We start from the raw sequence: 14,650 nt of genomic DNA on the forward strand, positions 1-14,650 counted from the left end.
GACTCAGACGCAAGAGGACTCGCCACAAAGATTCGTATTCTCCACCGATCCACGCCTAAGGGCGAGAGGGTTGCATCGATAAGCGGACAATCCGTGCCCTGGAAGTGGACAGGGTCTGTGGAGTTGCATGACCCGACAAGCTCGGCAAGCATACAGCGACCCATGCAGCAGGCACAGATTCCTTGCTTTCCCTTCGTTTGGCCAGTGCACGATGAGGTCGATCAGTGATAGTGTGGCCCCGGCAGGGCCACCTGAGTCTCCATCCTGATGAACTAGTGCGCTCAGATACATGGGCAAGGAAATCCCGACGAGACACTCGGGAGCATGGCCACCCACTGCCCCTGCTCGATTAGCGGGCGGGGTACTGCCTCTTTCGGGCCTCGTCCAAGATAGTCAAGTCCATCATGTAATGGCTTGTCATGCGCGGTTTTCTGGGATTCCGTTAAAAAGACGTCAGCGTGGCATGAGTGACTAGAGCAGTGGGGTCGCTTCTGCATGCTGGCGCATGGCCGGATACGCAGGATAACGAGCTAATTCAGCAGGGCCAGGACCAAGCCTCTGGGAACCGTGGGAGTAGTTCGGGGAGGGGGGATGCGTTCTCAGGACGGCAGATCTAACCGGGGGTTCAGCTGCAGAGGGAGCACTTGAAGAGAAACGATGGGGCTTGATTGACAGGACGAAGCACCAATCAGAGTGCGATGCAGACATGGCTCAGATCAGGTCCGGCTGAGAGATTGCTCAATATTGGTTTAAGTTATGGAGAATTGGGTTGATCATGGACCTAGTTCGTGTGCATGACGGGGCCATGTTCGCCAGTGAAGTGCTTGAGTTGCGATCTCTCAAGGATGAGAGAAGAGAGAGGACCCACATGGCCGCAATCTGAACTGACATTTGATATGCTAGCAGCTAATAGCAGGCTAGTTAGCAGTGAGCAGTCTAAGCGCAAAGCGTGATCGGTCCGTGGGCCCGGAAAGAGGATCAGCAATCCGATCTTAGCGGAAACTCGGTGGGTGACGATGTGTCGGGATTTGGGAGGGGAGCGCCACTGAGCCACTCTGCCCTAACTAGAGTAAGTATTCCAAATTCCAAATCACCAAACCCCCATTCACCTCACCCCAAGACCCAGGAAACTGGAATTGTCCTTCGAGACACCGCAAATTGTCAACCCTTTCACTTTCTCTGAAACCGCCAGCATGACAAAAAGCATATTTCTTGAACACCATGGAGATTCTATTTATCGCCCTGGATCTCCCATGGTCGGGGGGAATTTCTCTCACTATTCTTGTGTATCATCGTCATCTGCCCATCTCCCTACTTGAGCTTAATAGTCTCAGCTATCGACATACTACTACTATCTTCTCTCCGACCACAATTCCCCAGCCCTCCTTCTGTGCCCACTTATCTCGCCTGCCTGCCTGCCTGCCTGCCTGCCTGCCTGCCTGCCTGCCCTGACCGACACTCCTCTGTCAATTGCATTCCGACGCGATGGGTCTCTGGGAGTCGTCCTTGGCGTACCCCAATCTGGGCCAGCACCCATACACCGACTTGTTGACCTTTGCTTTCCGCAGCCCCTACCACTACGACCGAGAACGTCCATTGTTCATCGATGCTGAGAATCCTTCGCAGTCTTTCAATGCGCGGCAGTTTGAGACCCTGGTTCGCACACTCATTGCAGGATTGAAAGCCCACGATGTACAGCGAGGGGATTGTGTGTTGGTCCACCTTGGAAATAGTGTAAGTATGCACTGCACTGACTGCATGGCAATTTTCCCTTTCGTCGCTTGTTCTACACCGATTCTAGTTCCCTGCCCTCTACTCCTCCCTACCAACCGCTCCAATTGAACTCGATGTTTCTTTTCTTTTTTTTTTCCTTTATTTTTTCTTTTTCTTTTTCTTTTTTCTTTTTTTCATTAATCAATCAATCTACCCCCTCCCTTATCACCATGCTGACTCAATGGGTAGATCACATACCCCGCCCTCTTCTATAGCATCATCGGCGCTGGCGGCGTGTTCATGGGTACCAACGCACGAAGCCAACCACAAGAATTAGACCATTTGCTTCATCTGGCCGAACCCAAATTGGTCATCACCTCTCGCGATGCTCTTCCCACCGTGCTCAAAGTGTCGGCCGACCGGGGAATGCTGCCGAGGCAAGTCTGCCTATTGGATGAGTTCGCAGGAGACCACATTAACCAGCTCCTGCTCTCCGGGCCCTTGGCCTATGCGGCCGCAAGCGCTCCGTATCTCGCGAACAGCGGGGATGGAGCCTACCTGAGCTTCACCCATCTCCTCGCGTACGGGGAAGATCATTGGCTCACCTTCCATGACGAGGTGATTGCCAAATCCACGCCGGCCGCGATGTTCCCCACCAGCGGCACCGGGGGGTTACCCAAGGCGGCGATTCTGTCGCATCACGCTATCATATCCCAGCACCTCAGCATCCAGTACGAGGTTCCGTACGAGGTGACGCGGTTAATGTCCCTCCCCATGTTCCATCTGTTCGGGGCCCTGTGGACCCACCTGTTCCCCATTCGCTACGGGCAGCCGTTGTTTGTCCTCTCGCGCTTCGAACTAACGCAGTTCGTCGCGGCGGTGTATCAGTATCGCATCTCCGAGACCTACATGGTTCCAGCCATGATCCACGCGTTCAATCGCTCGACCATCCCGGTTGCGGGCTACCTGTCATCATTACGCTATGTTGGAGTGGCCGGCGCCCCCATCGACGGCGCGTCCCTGCAACAGTTCCGGCAACAGCTCCATGGCGATGCGCAGGCGTCGCAGCTCTGGGGGATGACCGAGGTGGGTGTGGTGTTTCAGAACCGGTACGGCGAGCTAGGCGACGCCGGAAGCATCGGAAGGCAACTTTCCGGCTCCGAGGCCCGCTTGGTGGGCCACGATGGCGAGATCGTTGCGGAGGAGAACAAGCCTGGGGAGTTGTACGTGCGTGGGGCCGGCCTGTTGATGGGGTACAAGGGCCGAGCGGATGCCACAGACGCGCATGGTTGGTTCCGCACCGGCGATGTGGCTTATGTCAGAGACGGGGTCTACTACATCCACGGCCGCACCAAGGAGCTGATCAAGGTTCGAGGGTAAGCGCTTTCTTCCACTTTTCCTGCGTTCTCTGATCCTAACCCGACTTGGGAATTCCCAGATGGCAAGTCGCGCCCGCCGAGCTCGAGGCGGTGCTGCTCCGACACCCTGGCATCGAGGATGCGGCGGTAATCGGGGTTACATCGCAGGACGGCAGCACCGAGCTGCCACGCGCCTTCATCGTGCGGGCGAAGAATGCCGCCGGCCACCGGCTGACGGCGGAGGAGGCGTACTCGTTCACGCGGCCGCAATTGGTCAGCTACAAGGCGCTGGACGGGGGCATCCTCTTCGTGGAGGAGATCCCGCGCACGGCGAGTGGGAAGATCCAGCGGTTCAAGCTGGCGCAGATGCACACTTATCGCGAGATAGTCAGTTCGCTGCTGACGCGCTTCCAGGGCGCTAGTCTCCAGTCGGTCGGGATCATGCATAAGGGCCGCATTAAGGTCTGATGTTGGGGAGGCTGGGCCGCAGGACGGTTTTCGCTGTACAGGACCCCTCTCTTTTGCCTTGCTGAGCTGCTGGGGTTGGCGTTTGCGGGTTGTGCTCCGGATGGGGGATGGGTTGAGGCGTTCTGTGGGATTGCACTACTGATATCCGATCTTACGTAGATACACTGCTGAGGGGTAGGACGACCGGAGGTCGGGCTATACCGGAGATCTAGTCAAGTAGCTCGCTATACTCTATCGCAGTCACGTACCAAACGTGGAAGTCACTATACTGGTGTCTTTTTCCGGCTGTCAATTCCCATCCACACTGCCTGCGAAGCGTTGATTCGCGAGAGTCGTGAAATAAGCATACCTCGTTTCTGCGTGATGTTACACAGAGGGGTTGGGTTGCCTGGGTTGCACTGCCGAATAATTCAGACGCGGACGGCCACAGCTCGGACCGTACATGCCATGCCACATCTTGTAACTGGAAATGATATCCCGTACAGGTGCCAGAGATGCTTGCTGCTTGGGTTTCTTGGAGGTGCAGGTGCAGCACCTCACCTTCCCCACTCAGCGAACTGAGCAGCAAGAGGAGGCAGAGGGGGAGGGGATAAGCTTGGGGTGATCCAGGGTACAGGTCGGTGATTTCAGGTACAGTATCTACATGGGTTCCCTGGGTGGGATCGAAATTGGCGGGTTGGCACGCCCTGGGGGCTCTGACGGTGGTTCTCCCAGCGTTCAAGTTCTTGAATGTGCGTCCCACCCACTGCACGAGAGTAGCTGGTCTAGGACGGGGTCATTGACTCAGTAGGTACTTGGTAGGAGCATTACCCACTGACTAGGTAATTGAGTCTCCGTCTGGTAGTCAGGGTGGTATCGGTCGTTGACATGACATGGATGACATTCTGGTTCTGGTTCCACTACTGTACTGTGCATACTGTGCATACTGCCGGTACCATCACAAGAATTGGCATTCCCCCACACTCGATCGAGCTCGTTCACTTTGCTGACACGTGCAGGCGCTGCTGACTTGCTGGCTGGATTGATTGCCTGCACTAATCGACTGGTGGTAGGGTAGCTACGGTGGCTCAGGCGACGGTGATGACTGACCCCCAAGCAGTCTTCCAAACTTGTTTGCTTGTTTTTGGTGTTCCATGCAAAGTGTTTGTCGGCCTCAGCAGAGACAATTCTAGCTTTTTTTTTGGTGACTGGAGACTAGAAAGTCTGGTCCACTACTCTCCTACATCAAAGAATCCGAGACGGGAATGGGTGGGTGCCCTTTCGACCGAGTCCCTCGCAGACGCATTGAATCTAGCCCGGGACGAACCGCTTGGACCTCATGAACTGCTCACTACTCTGCGACTCTGTCGCGTTGGGGCGGAAGAGGGCTGGCACGGCCGAAGCAACAGTCCATTCAATTCTGCAGCGGAGAATTGCAGTCGATGGACATCAGGAACGATAGGAAATTGTCCGAGCCAGAGAGTCGGCTGAAAAGTCTCAGTCTGTGAGTTGGTTGAGAGTGAAAGGTGTTACTATTCTACTACTGCTAGTGCCCCAATAGTTCGTGTCTAGTTCGCCCACTCTCTCATCCCTCATCTAGAATCCTTCTTTTCTTGCGCCACAGCCTACTGTCTAGCACCTGCGTCGTGCCACAGCGGAGACAGCGGATCCTCCGTCCTGCGTCCAGTCCACCTCCCCTCGTTCCTTTGATCCTGCCATCCCGGGGGGGTCGTCTTCGGCTAAATGGAACGATGGCGATGGCAAGGAGACCGACTACCTACAGCCACTGCTTCTTAGTGCCTTGAGTTCAGCCCAGACATCGTCCAGAGCCAGCCAGCCCAAATCCTCGCTGTTCAACTAAACTCGGACAATTGAATTGTCTCTCTCTCTCCCCCTCTCTCGCACTGGCCGCATTCGGAAGGTCACATACGCGGACTACCTACGGAGTAGTTATCTGATGACCGGCAATCCCTCCGCTGTCATCTTGCTGCACCCTGTTTCTTTTTCTTTTTCTCAATGCTTTATTTTTTCTTTTGACCATTCGTTTTTATTCCCGTATCTTTGCACTGGTCGGATCTTCGCGCCCGCCCTTCCGCCAGCCTCTCAGCCATGCTCAACCACACCCCCCTCCCCTCCGGTGCCATCTGCTCGCGAGCCTGACCCTGCATCTGACAGAACTCGAATGGGTGACGTCACCACTGGAAAGCTCCAGCTTATCGCTAAGCTATGCGGGTCAAAAAGTAAGTCGACACTTGGATTATCCCCGGCGAATAGGAGAAGCCTTGCCTCGGGGTTGTTCTGCCACTCAGATGCGTCTGCCTGAATCGCCCCTCCGTTCGGTTGCCCCTGTCTTCGTGGTGCCTGTCCTGCCTGTCCTGCCTGTCCTGCCTGTCCTTACGAACTAATGCACCAACCCTGTCAATTGCTACTGGCGCCGGGGACTGGTCCTAACGCTGTGCCTGCTCGAGCTGCGCAACGGCTTTCTGTGGCGCTGCAATGCCACGTCAACAGGTCTGTACAGGAAAGGGGCGAGAGGCGCCTTGTTTAGCGAACGCTCCATGCAATTGCGCTCATCCGTCAGGCGTGGCTCACAAACCGTTTCTGTTCGCCCATGCCACGAGCATAGGCTTCGGGTAGGGCCCGTTTGCAATCGTTCGCTATCCTACTCTTTTCATTTTCTCTGAACGGATGGATCTCATTAGTCGCTTATATCTCAACTAGTTCGAAGCGAAGTTACCCTAAGCTCGTCGGCCGGATCATACCCATCCGTTGCTCTCACATGCCATCGTATGCTAGGCACGAGAGCGAACCATTGGCGGAGTTATGTAGGATGAAGCTCGGTTCAGATTGCTATAGATCCTGCACATTCGATAATGGGTGCACGGTGACAGGGTGCCGTGCTGTGATGAGGGGCAAACCGATGTCGACCACCCTCGCATAGCGCGCTTCCTTCGTATGCATACCGTGGAGACGAGCAGAGGTGGCCGAGTATCTGCAACCACGGCGTTGCGAGCTCCATGCTTGTCCAGCATGGCAAAGGAGCTCCACCCTGCATTGTGACAGGATGGCATACGAGCGTGAGATGCGTAACATCCCGGCCATTGCCAGGAACTGCACAAGCGACTGGCTCGTCGCGATGCGGTGACCAAGGCATCGGGCAGCCTTGGATGTCTTGTCCCAGGATATGGATCCTTCATGCGGCGAGGGCGATGCACCCCTCCTGTCCACATCCTACGCGATGGGAGGATGAGTGACCGAGTCCGCAGACGGACGAGCAACAGCCCGCTCTCGCGCACTCCCTCACAACTAGCACAGCGAGCTCAGAGAATTCCATACCCCATCCACCAGACTCCCCAGATCAACGGGCCCAGCGCGCCCAGCACGGCCGGTCCGAAGGACATCTCCAAGACGCCCCAGATCCACATAGTCCCAAAAGCCGGCGCATGCTTCATGACAGCGTAGTAGGGATCCTCGTTCGTCATGATCATCAACCTGCACCCCAGGAAAGCCGTCAGCGGGAGAAAGACCACGGTGCGTAGACTCGGCGGGAAGAGGAGCCTGCGCATGAACGCCCACGACTGCTTCTCGCTGTCCCACGGCAAGAGCGAGAGCGTTTCTCTATTCGGTGCCCCAACGAAGGAGACAACATGCCCGTGCGCGAGGTGGATCAACAGCGCCAGCATGGGCAAGGCCACGAAGGCGGAGTCGCGGACGAGTTTCTCCAGCTCGATCTCCTGGGCGTACTGATGAGCGGCGAGGTACGCGAGCGTCAGATGGAGGGTCGCCAGGGGCACGGCGAGGAGCAACGTATCGATGACCGGGGGGATCGGATGTTCGAGCTCTTCCTCCTCTTCGTCCTCGTCCTCGTCCTCGTCCTCGTCCTCCTCATCCTCTCCGCCAGAAATCTCGTTCTCGCCGTTCCCTTGTCGCTGCTGCTGCTGCTGCTGCTGCCGCCACCGCGCCTTCTCCGCCCGCTTCCTCGCCTTCCTCTTCGTCTCGCTCGAGAGACTCCCCTCGTCGACGGCGGAGATCGCCCCCGTCCGCGGGTCGACGGTCACGAACTGCGTCTGTGTGCCTGTGCCTGCACCCCCGTTGGGAGAGAGCTGCCCCAGTAGTTCACCCTGGCGCTCGGCGATGATATCCACCAGGGTTTTGCCGGTGGGGTGATTTGTCGTTGGTGGATGGGCGAGCGGGACGGAGGCGGGATCGAACGCGTCGGTGGATCGGGGTTGTTTTGCTGCTGCTGCTGCTGCTGCTGCGCGGCGTTGTTTTCGGTTCCTGGTTCCTTCCATGTTGTGGATGTGAGAACCGGATCTGGGTGGGTAAATGGGTAACAGATGGTGAAGAGCCGGCGAGGATGTCAGGGGTTGTTGCACCGACGGTGGCAGCTGACCGGTGGAGGTAGGTAGGTGGGTAGGAGGTCGGGGGTTCGCGGTGGTAGATAGGTTTAGGGGTTCGTATGCTGTTATGATTTGATTTTCTGAAGAGAGGAAAGTAGGTTGGTAGGTAGGTTGCAGACTGGTGGAATTGGCTGATTTGGAATTGGGAGGACGCCGTAAGGTGCTGAGCTCTCGACCGCCTCTGGCTTGACCCTCCCTCACTCGGGGTTACGCGGGGTTAAGCGGGTGCTATAAATAGTATCTCCAATTATCGCTCGGTAGACAGTTCAAATGCAATGGTAGACATGCAAACCACAACATTTCAATGGCGACAGAACGACAGATTCGATACTTGGATATCCTACCGCTGGAGCTGGCAGAGCAGAACGCATTGAGGGTATTCGTGCTAAACCCGAGAAATCGACTTTCTAACATTACCATGAAAGGGTCCTGCTTACAACCGCGAGGATGTATGTATGCACTAACTATCCTTATCCTCCAACAGTCGGTTTGTTTAAGCAACGAAGTAAGGACTCGCCACCAGAATACCCCCGTTCCTCGTTGTGAGAGACAAGACAGAAAGAAAGAATCCCAGAATCCCGAGAAGAGAAAGCAGTTGAGTACCCGCAGCCTCCGCAGAGCTCACGAGCTCTATCAAGCCGCATTAGCCATACATCAGATATGAGGTTGAAATCGGAAGGGTAGGTAGCAAGCTCAGCCCGAGTGGGAGAATCATCCCGACAATTGTATCGCATCGATATGCGGCCTAGTGGGTATGCGGTAGAGTGGACGAGAGCCTGCACATCCCTGCGCAAGGACGGGATGTAGGTAGGTGTCTTCCAAGTACAGTACAGGAACTCTGGATTTGAAATCAGGAATGGGCCTACCGGTTTCTATAGATGGGAGAAATCCATGCCAGCCGTCAGCGGGGGGTGGGAGTACCCGAGAGCATTTGATGCCTTGGAAGAAACGCGACTACCGGTTCCTCCGCTGCGTTCGCTTTGAGTCAAGGTTTGGAGCGTGAGTAGCTAGCCTTGCTGCTGGGATCCCCTTGCATCTCGGTCTACGATTGCTTCCGTTGGCTTACATCGTACCTTTGATTTACTTGGCCTTCCAAGGGATCTAATCTACTGAGGAGCAACGCAATCAAGTGAGGGGTAGCATTAAGCAAATTAAGTAGTAAGGTAGTACAAATTCGTCAAACTCCAACTATCCTATCGCCTGGATCAAATCCCATAAACGAAATGAGCGAAACATGCGCGTATCGTGAATCATTGCTCTTTTGGACACAAACTCGGTCGAACAGTCGTCACCGGCATCCTCCTAACCAGACTGGTACAGAGCGGGCCCGGCCACGACATGAGGGTTCAGCATGGTGATGTTGAACGGAGTCACGAAGAGGTCCGAGTCCGTGATGGCAATGAAGAGAGTGCCGTTGGCGGCCGGGTCACCGGCGTAGGTCGACACATCGGGCTGGATGGTCGAGCCCGAGTTCGATCCGTTGAGGGTCAGGGGAGAGTAGGTCACGTTCAGCTGCGAGGCCCAGGCGACGAACTTGGGCTCGCCCGCGCTGGTCGACGTCACGTAGCTGTTGTTTGGGCCCACGGCCTTGCCGGGCTCCTCCCAGGTCAGGAAGACCTGACGGCCAGGGTAGGAGAGAGGGTTGGTGCGGTTGTGGGTGATCGCGGGCGAGCAGTCGATGCCAACCTCGGTGGAGTTCAAGCACGACTCCGACTCGGGAACCACCGTGCTGTTCGACACGTTGGTGCCGTTGCTGATGGTCTCCCCAGACGCCTCAGAGCCGTTGATCCGGAAGGGGTTGGGCTGGTTAACGATGCTCAGAGCAGGGAAATTCTGCCAGGCGAGGCGGGTTTGGTCGGCGGGGCAGTCGGCAATGTATGGAGCCAGAAGAGTCCAGGCCCAGGACTGAGGGACACCAACCTCAAACCACACCGGCATGGGGAAGAGACCTTCGAACTGACGGAAGATGAGCTGCTGTCTGGCTTCCGTAGTGATGGACTGCGTAAGGAGGGTTGCGGCCTCGCGGGAGTCAAGGTGGGCCAAGAATCCGTAGACACCGGCCTCGCCGAAGCGGGTGAGCTTCTGGCAGAAGTCGATGAACTCGTGGACAGTGGTGTAAGGGTAGACATAGTTGCACTGCTTGGGGGCTGCGGCGCCCAAGATGTTGGTCAACATGGTGGCATGTCCAACTTCCTGATTGGCCATGAACTCGATCAGATGGCGATCCTCTGCGTCCAGTCCAGCAGCAGTGAAATCCTCCTCCGAGAAGCGAGCCAATCCGTCGTGGAACAGATCGAGCTCAATGTACTCTTGGTAGAGAGCGAGAGCCTGATGGAAGATTAACAAATGGATCATGTTCAGAAGGATTGAAGATACGTACCAACGACTCGAAGTCAAAGTCACTCTTTGCATTGTAGACGGGCTCAGTGCCGTTGGTTCCAACACCTCCTGCAGGGGTGTATGGACCAGGCTCAGGGGCATGGAGCTCTCCATCACTAGGGTAGTCGAACGCCCCCGGGGCAGGAGGCAGAGGCGAGACTCCAGGACCGATGGAGCTAGCCGTCAGGGCTCCCGTAGTGGTGGGGGTTCCGGTGTATGGGGTATGCGCCTGAGAGGTCGAGTAGGTCACCACAGGCGGAGCAGCAGCCGTAGCTGTCTCAGCAGCATCGGTAGTGCGAGCGAAGAGCTGGCCGGGCAAAGCCGAAGCCAAAGGCGAGCCCAGGGAGCTGAGCAGCAACAAGCGGCTCCAAGTCATCTTGAGTGGTGATTGCAGGTACGCTTGGAAGTTTCGAAACCTGGCGCTGGATGAATTTCCGGAGGACAGGGGCACGGAGATTCAGTTATAAAAGCTTCACGAAGACAGTTGCGTAGTGACCCGGCTGTGACGCAACCGGGCTATCATCGTCTATCTCCACAAATCTTTGCTGTAGGCCGACTAAGTCCAGCTCGACCCAGGTTGACGGATGGATTCGGCACCGCATGTAACCACCCTGTATGACCCTCGAGCGATGTCGGTTGGGACCTCAAGCAGGCCGTTCGACCTCGCTCCACCATGTCGATCCATCCGGTCATGTCGGCAACCAGACATTGGGCTACAGCCGAATAAGGCTGAGCTTCAGTGTGGCTAGAGTGGATGTGTTGGCCGTGTGAACGTTGTTCCATGGTTTCTTCATGAGAATATCAGTGGGTAGTATAGGATGGGGCGTCAGTGACCGAGCATGACGACTCAGTGAAATCAGGAGCTAGGGGGGGATTTCCGTCCGAATGGGGTCTTGATCGGCCCTTCGCATTGTGACACAACCCTGGATAGCCATGGTTCAGTCAGCCCGGGTTTTACAGACAATCAGTATAGTTGACTGAATAACTTGGTTGTTAAGCAAAGAATAGGCCCACTTCAGCAAATCCCGTGCTCCACCGACGAGACACACCTTAAGCTACTCGGCAGGTGGAAAGCGCCGCTTCGAGTCAGGCTCAGGGTGGCCAGAGTGACGTGCAGGACAGATGGCGTCGAGTGGATAGCCAGGAACCTTTATCCAGGGAATCAGAGCGCACGAGCGGCGTTACAATAGAGTCGAGTGGTGGAAGATGATGCATTCATCGCCGAGGCCGGATGGGGCAGGTGTGAGGTGTGAGGTGTGACCTCCTGGCGGCGTCACCTCCGGTTTTCCCACCGGGCCCGTTCGGGAATCTTCTTGTTCTCTCCACGCTCCGCCAAGGCTGTTCCTGACAGCCACGGCTCAGAGTTGGAAGCCCATGGCCAGCTGAGCAGTTGTGGTTCGACTCGACAATGGCACCGATGCCGATGCGATGGTTGCGAGCAACAGAAGCACAATGAACGATCGCTAGGAACAATAGGCTGTGTGACGTGATCGGATCCGGCCGAGACATCCAGCTCCTAGGAGATTAGGAGGAATTAACCACTTACCACTTATTACTTACCCCGCATCTTCGCCTTCATTCACCGTACAGTACTTCTGCAACCCTTTGCGCAAACAGCCATACAATTGTGCTCCCAATTGTTATTGCGATCTTCCACAATCATCTCATTGCAACATGTCCCATCTTCGAGTCGCGGAGTTATTCTCCGTCGAGGGCCTAGTGGTCGTCATCACGGGGGGTGGTAGTGGTGAGTCCCCTCCATCGCCTCCGCTAGGAAGGATGTGTCAGGACGTTGCCACTCACCAGTACTGTTCTCCTGCCAGGACTGGGCCGGATCATGGCGCTCACGCTCGCCGAGAACGGAGCATCTAAGGTCTTCATCATCGGCCGTCGCCAAGAGGCTCTGCAGGCGACGGCGGCGCAGAGCTCCAAGCCGGAGGCCATCATCCCCATCCAGGCCGACATCTCGTCCAAGGCGTCGCTCCAGACGGCCTACGAGGCCGTGGCCGCGCAGACGGGCCATGTCGATCTGCTGATCGCGAACAGCGGGATCATGGGGCCGGTGAACCGCCCGCCGGGGCCCAAGCCGGACGGATCGCTGCCCAGCCTGTCCGAGGTGCGCGACCAGTTGTGGTCCGCGTCCATGGAGGAGTTTTCGCAGGTGTTCGACGTCAATGTCACGGGCGCCTACTTCACGGTCCTCGCCTTCCTGCCGTTGCTGGAGGCGGCCAACCAGCGCCGGCCGGCGCCGGAGAAGAACAAGGCGTCCGCCCCTACCGCCCAGGTCATCATCACCAGCTCGATCGCAGGCTTCAACCGCCGCGTGCCGTTTAGCGTCGCCTACAACCTCTCCAAGGCGTCGACGAACCAGCTGATCAAGATCCTCGCCACCACGCTGTCCTCGTACGACATCCGCGTAAATGGCATTGCGCCGGGATTATATCTCTCGGAGATGTCGACCATGAATTTCCAGGACGGCGACCAGGGCATCTCTGACGGCTCTTTCCCCCGCGACATCATCCCCCTTACGCGTGCCGGTAGCGAGCAGGATATGGCTAGTTTGATTCTGTGGATGGCTGGCCCCTCGGGCGCATATCTCAACGGCAACATCACGATAACCGACGGAGGCCGAGTGAGCGCGGTCCCATGCACATATTAGTAGTTAGGGAGAGGAGGCTATTGCACATAGATCAAGACTTGCGCGTAGATACTATGAAATGCTAGATCGCAGAAATAGAATGTCAAGCAGCATCGAATACAAGCACCCCATACCAAAGCTTCTCTTCCAAATCGTCCAATGCAACGGCGCTCGAGTCCCGGTATATATCACCCTGTTGTACGATGTCACGATATCAAACCGATGGAAAAGCCAAAGATCCCATACTCCTTCCGAACGCCAGGTCATCATGATGGAAAGATTAGCTAGTAGGTTGCGGTCAGTCGCTGCACGAGGTAGTCTCCAGCGGTGATCCCAGGGTACTTGAGCGGGCGGATATCCTCTCCGTAGGTTCCCGGGATGGCTTCGATCATCTGGTCATTATTGGGATTACAGAAGTACGCGATGCTGTAACGATCCGGATACACCCCAGTATCATCGGCATCATCCTTATCATCCTCGTCAACGACCCGGGGAGGCTCGACGACGCGATGTCTCGTGCTCTTGATCGTGTCATTCGACCAGCGGGCCAGCAGGTCCCCGGCGTTGACGACCACGGTATCGGCGACGGGGGTCGCGTCGACGAAGGTACCCCTGGGGCTGCGGACCTGGAGGCCGCCGCGGCCGTCCTGGAAGAGCAGGGTGATGGAGCCGTAGTCGCTGTGCTCGCCGGCGCGGACCTGCAGGGGGTTGTCGCGGAAGATGTGCTTGTCGACGGCCGGGTAGTGCAGCAGGCGGAGGTTGTTGTCGCCAGCGTCGACGAACGAGTCGAAGTAGTGCTCGGGCAGGTGCATGCCCAGCGCGATAGCCCGCATGACCGCGGTGTGCAGCGCCTTGCACCGCTCGAAGAACGACAGCATCACCGCCTTGAACTCCTGCCCCGCGGCGTCGAGGTGCTCCGGCCAGCGGTTCGGGAGCCCCGCCACGCCTTCCCGGCCGATCTCCATCGTCTCCTTGAGGTCGGGGATGCTGCGCGACTCCGCCGCCGCCGCGGTGCCGACGTCATCGTCATCATCATCGTCCTCCTCCACCGTGCGGAGCTTCTCTTGGCCCGTCTTCACGTAACCACGGTTCGCTTGTGGAGTCGTCCAGCACAGGCTGTCTTTCTGAGCCTGGGGCCGTGCGAAGAACCGGGCGGAGGTGCCAAAGACGTGGCTAACCACGGACGGTGGCACGCCATGATTGCTGAGATAAAGGAACCCGGAGGTCTTGAAGGCGTGCACGACGGACATGGCGACTTCGTGTTTGTCGGCGGGGGTCCCGTGCAGGAAGGGCCCGAAGTCGATGATCTACAAGTAGCCGGTCCTCCGTTAGCGAGGATGAAGGTGGTTGAGGCTCACCTTCTCGTCGCGCAAGCGATACTCAAGGAAGTGAAGAAGCGAGTGGCTACTCACTGGAATCACGAGGTCATCTTTCTCGATGGCCGTGGTTACAGGGTGACACTGCTGTTGCGGCAGGTTGCCTTCCATACTGATCGCACACGTAGAGGTCCAGGAGATTTCAGCTGGAAAGGGAATGCTAACAATAGAGAGAGAAAAAAAAAAGGCGAGTATGAATCGCTTGATATCAGTGTAGATATCCCAGAAGACGTGGTGGGGAATCGAAAGTCACGGGGAGGGAGAAGCAGTGAGATCACTACTGTTCTTATCCGCGCGCAGAACCAAGGAAGGGGAAGAGGGGGGCGGAGAGCAGCAGCA

The 14,650-nt window shown here is 56.8% G+C and overlaps 5 protein-coding genes across 5 annotated transcripts; 2 read left to right on the forward strand and 3 right to left on the reverse strand.

Moving 5' to 3' along the window:
* Nucleotides 1-1,119: 1,119 nt before the first annotated feature.
* On the forward strand, nucleotides 1,120-3,976 carry afeA (adenylate-forming enzyme AfeA). Its single transcript, XM_025633217.1, has 3 exons — nucleotides 1,120-1,734; nucleotides 1,963-3,089; nucleotides 3,152-3,976. Exons 1-3 carry the CDS (start codon nucleotides 1,486-1,488, stop codon nucleotides 3,537-3,539), a joined length of 1,764 nt encoding a protein of 587 aa, XP_025492812.1. The 5' UTR covers nucleotides 1,120-1,485; the 3' UTR covers nucleotides 3,540-3,976.
* A 2,779-nt stretch (nucleotides 3,977-6,755) lies between these two features.
* BO82DRAFT_59891 (uncharacterized protein) lies at nucleotides 6,756-8,209 on the reverse strand. The gene has a single exon (XM_025641374.1). The coding sequence runs from the start codon at nucleotides 7,808-7,810 to the stop codon at nucleotides 6,839-6,841; it is 972 nt and encodes a 323-aa protein (XP_025492813.1). The 5' UTR covers nucleotides 7,811-8,209; the 3' UTR covers nucleotides 6,756-6,838.
* An 861-nt stretch (nucleotides 8,210-9,070) lies between these two features.
* BO82DRAFT_59973 (ferritin-like domain-containing protein) lies at nucleotides 9,071-10,777 on the reverse strand. The gene is made up of 2 exons (XM_025641375.1): nucleotides 10,299-10,777; nucleotides 9,071-10,246 (listed from the first exon to the last, which is right to left on the reverse strand). Exons 1-2 carry the CDS (start codon nucleotides 10,671-10,673, stop codon nucleotides 9,221-9,223), a joined length of 1,401 nt encoding a protein of 466 aa, XP_025492814.1. The 5' UTR covers nucleotides 10,674-10,777; the 3' UTR covers nucleotides 9,071-9,220.
* An 861-nt stretch (nucleotides 10,778-11,638) lies between these two features.
* BO82DRAFT_353582 (SDR family oxidoreductase) lies at nucleotides 11,639-13,065 on the forward strand. Its single transcript, XM_025634991.1, has one exon. It carries the CDS (start codon nucleotides 12,135-12,137, stop codon nucleotides 12,954-12,956), a length of 822 nt encoding a protein of 273 aa, XP_025492815.1. The 5' UTR covers nucleotides 11,639-12,134; the 3' UTR covers nucleotides 12,957-13,065.
* A 154-nt stretch (nucleotides 13,066-13,219) lies between these two features.
* On the reverse strand, nucleotides 13,220-14,422 carry BO82DRAFT_431545 (isopenicillin N synthase family dioxygenase; the record flags this gene model as incomplete). Its single annotated transcript, XM_025640708.1, has 2 exons — nucleotides 13,220-14,242; nucleotides 14,294-14,422. 2 exons carry the CDS (start codon nucleotides 14,420-14,422, stop codon nucleotides 13,220-13,222), a joined length of 1,152 nt encoding a protein of 383 aa, XP_025492816.1.
* Nucleotides 14,423-14,650: the final 228 nt, after the last annotated feature.

The sequence above is a fragment of the Aspergillus uvarum genome (genome assembly GCF_003184745.1).
Source record: "Aspergillus uvarum CBS 121591 unplaced genomic scaffold BO82scaffold_21, whole genome shotgun sequence".
In the NCBI taxonomy this organism is placed as follows: domain Eukaryota; kingdom Fungi; phylum Ascomycota; class Eurotiomycetes; order Eurotiales; family Aspergillaceae; genus Aspergillus; species Aspergillus uvarum.

Bases quoted from the DNA above. Each gene is read 5' to 3' on its own strand.
- afeA (XM_025633217.1), top strand. From the start codon at position 1,486: ATGGGTCTCTGGGAGTCGTCCTTGGCGTACCCCAATCTGGGCCAGCAC. The intron at 1,735-1,962 runs GTAAGTATGCAC...CTCAATGGGTAG, and splicing joins TGGTCCACCTTGGAAATAGT to ATCACATACCCCGCCCTCTT. The intron at 3,090-3,151 runs GTAAGCGCTTTC...GGGAATTCCCAG, and splicing joins GAGCTGATCAAGGTTCGAGG to ATGGCAAGTCGCGCCCGCCG.
- BO82DRAFT_59891 (XM_025641374.1), bottom strand. From the start codon at position 7,810: ATGGAAGGAACCAGGAACCGAAAACAACGCCGCGCAGCAGCAGCAGCA.
- BO82DRAFT_59973 (XM_025641375.1), bottom strand. From the start codon at position 10,673: ATGACTTGGAGCCGCTTGTTGCTGCTCAGCTCCCTGGGCTCGCCTTTG. The intron at 10,247-10,298 runs GTACGTATCTTC...ATCTTCCATCAG, and splicing joins ACTTTGACTTCGAGTCGTTG to GCTCTCGCTCTCTACCAAGA.
- BO82DRAFT_353582 (XM_025634991.1), top strand. From the start codon at position 12,135: ATGGCGCTCACGCTCGCCGAGAACGGAGCATCTAAGGTCTTCATCATC.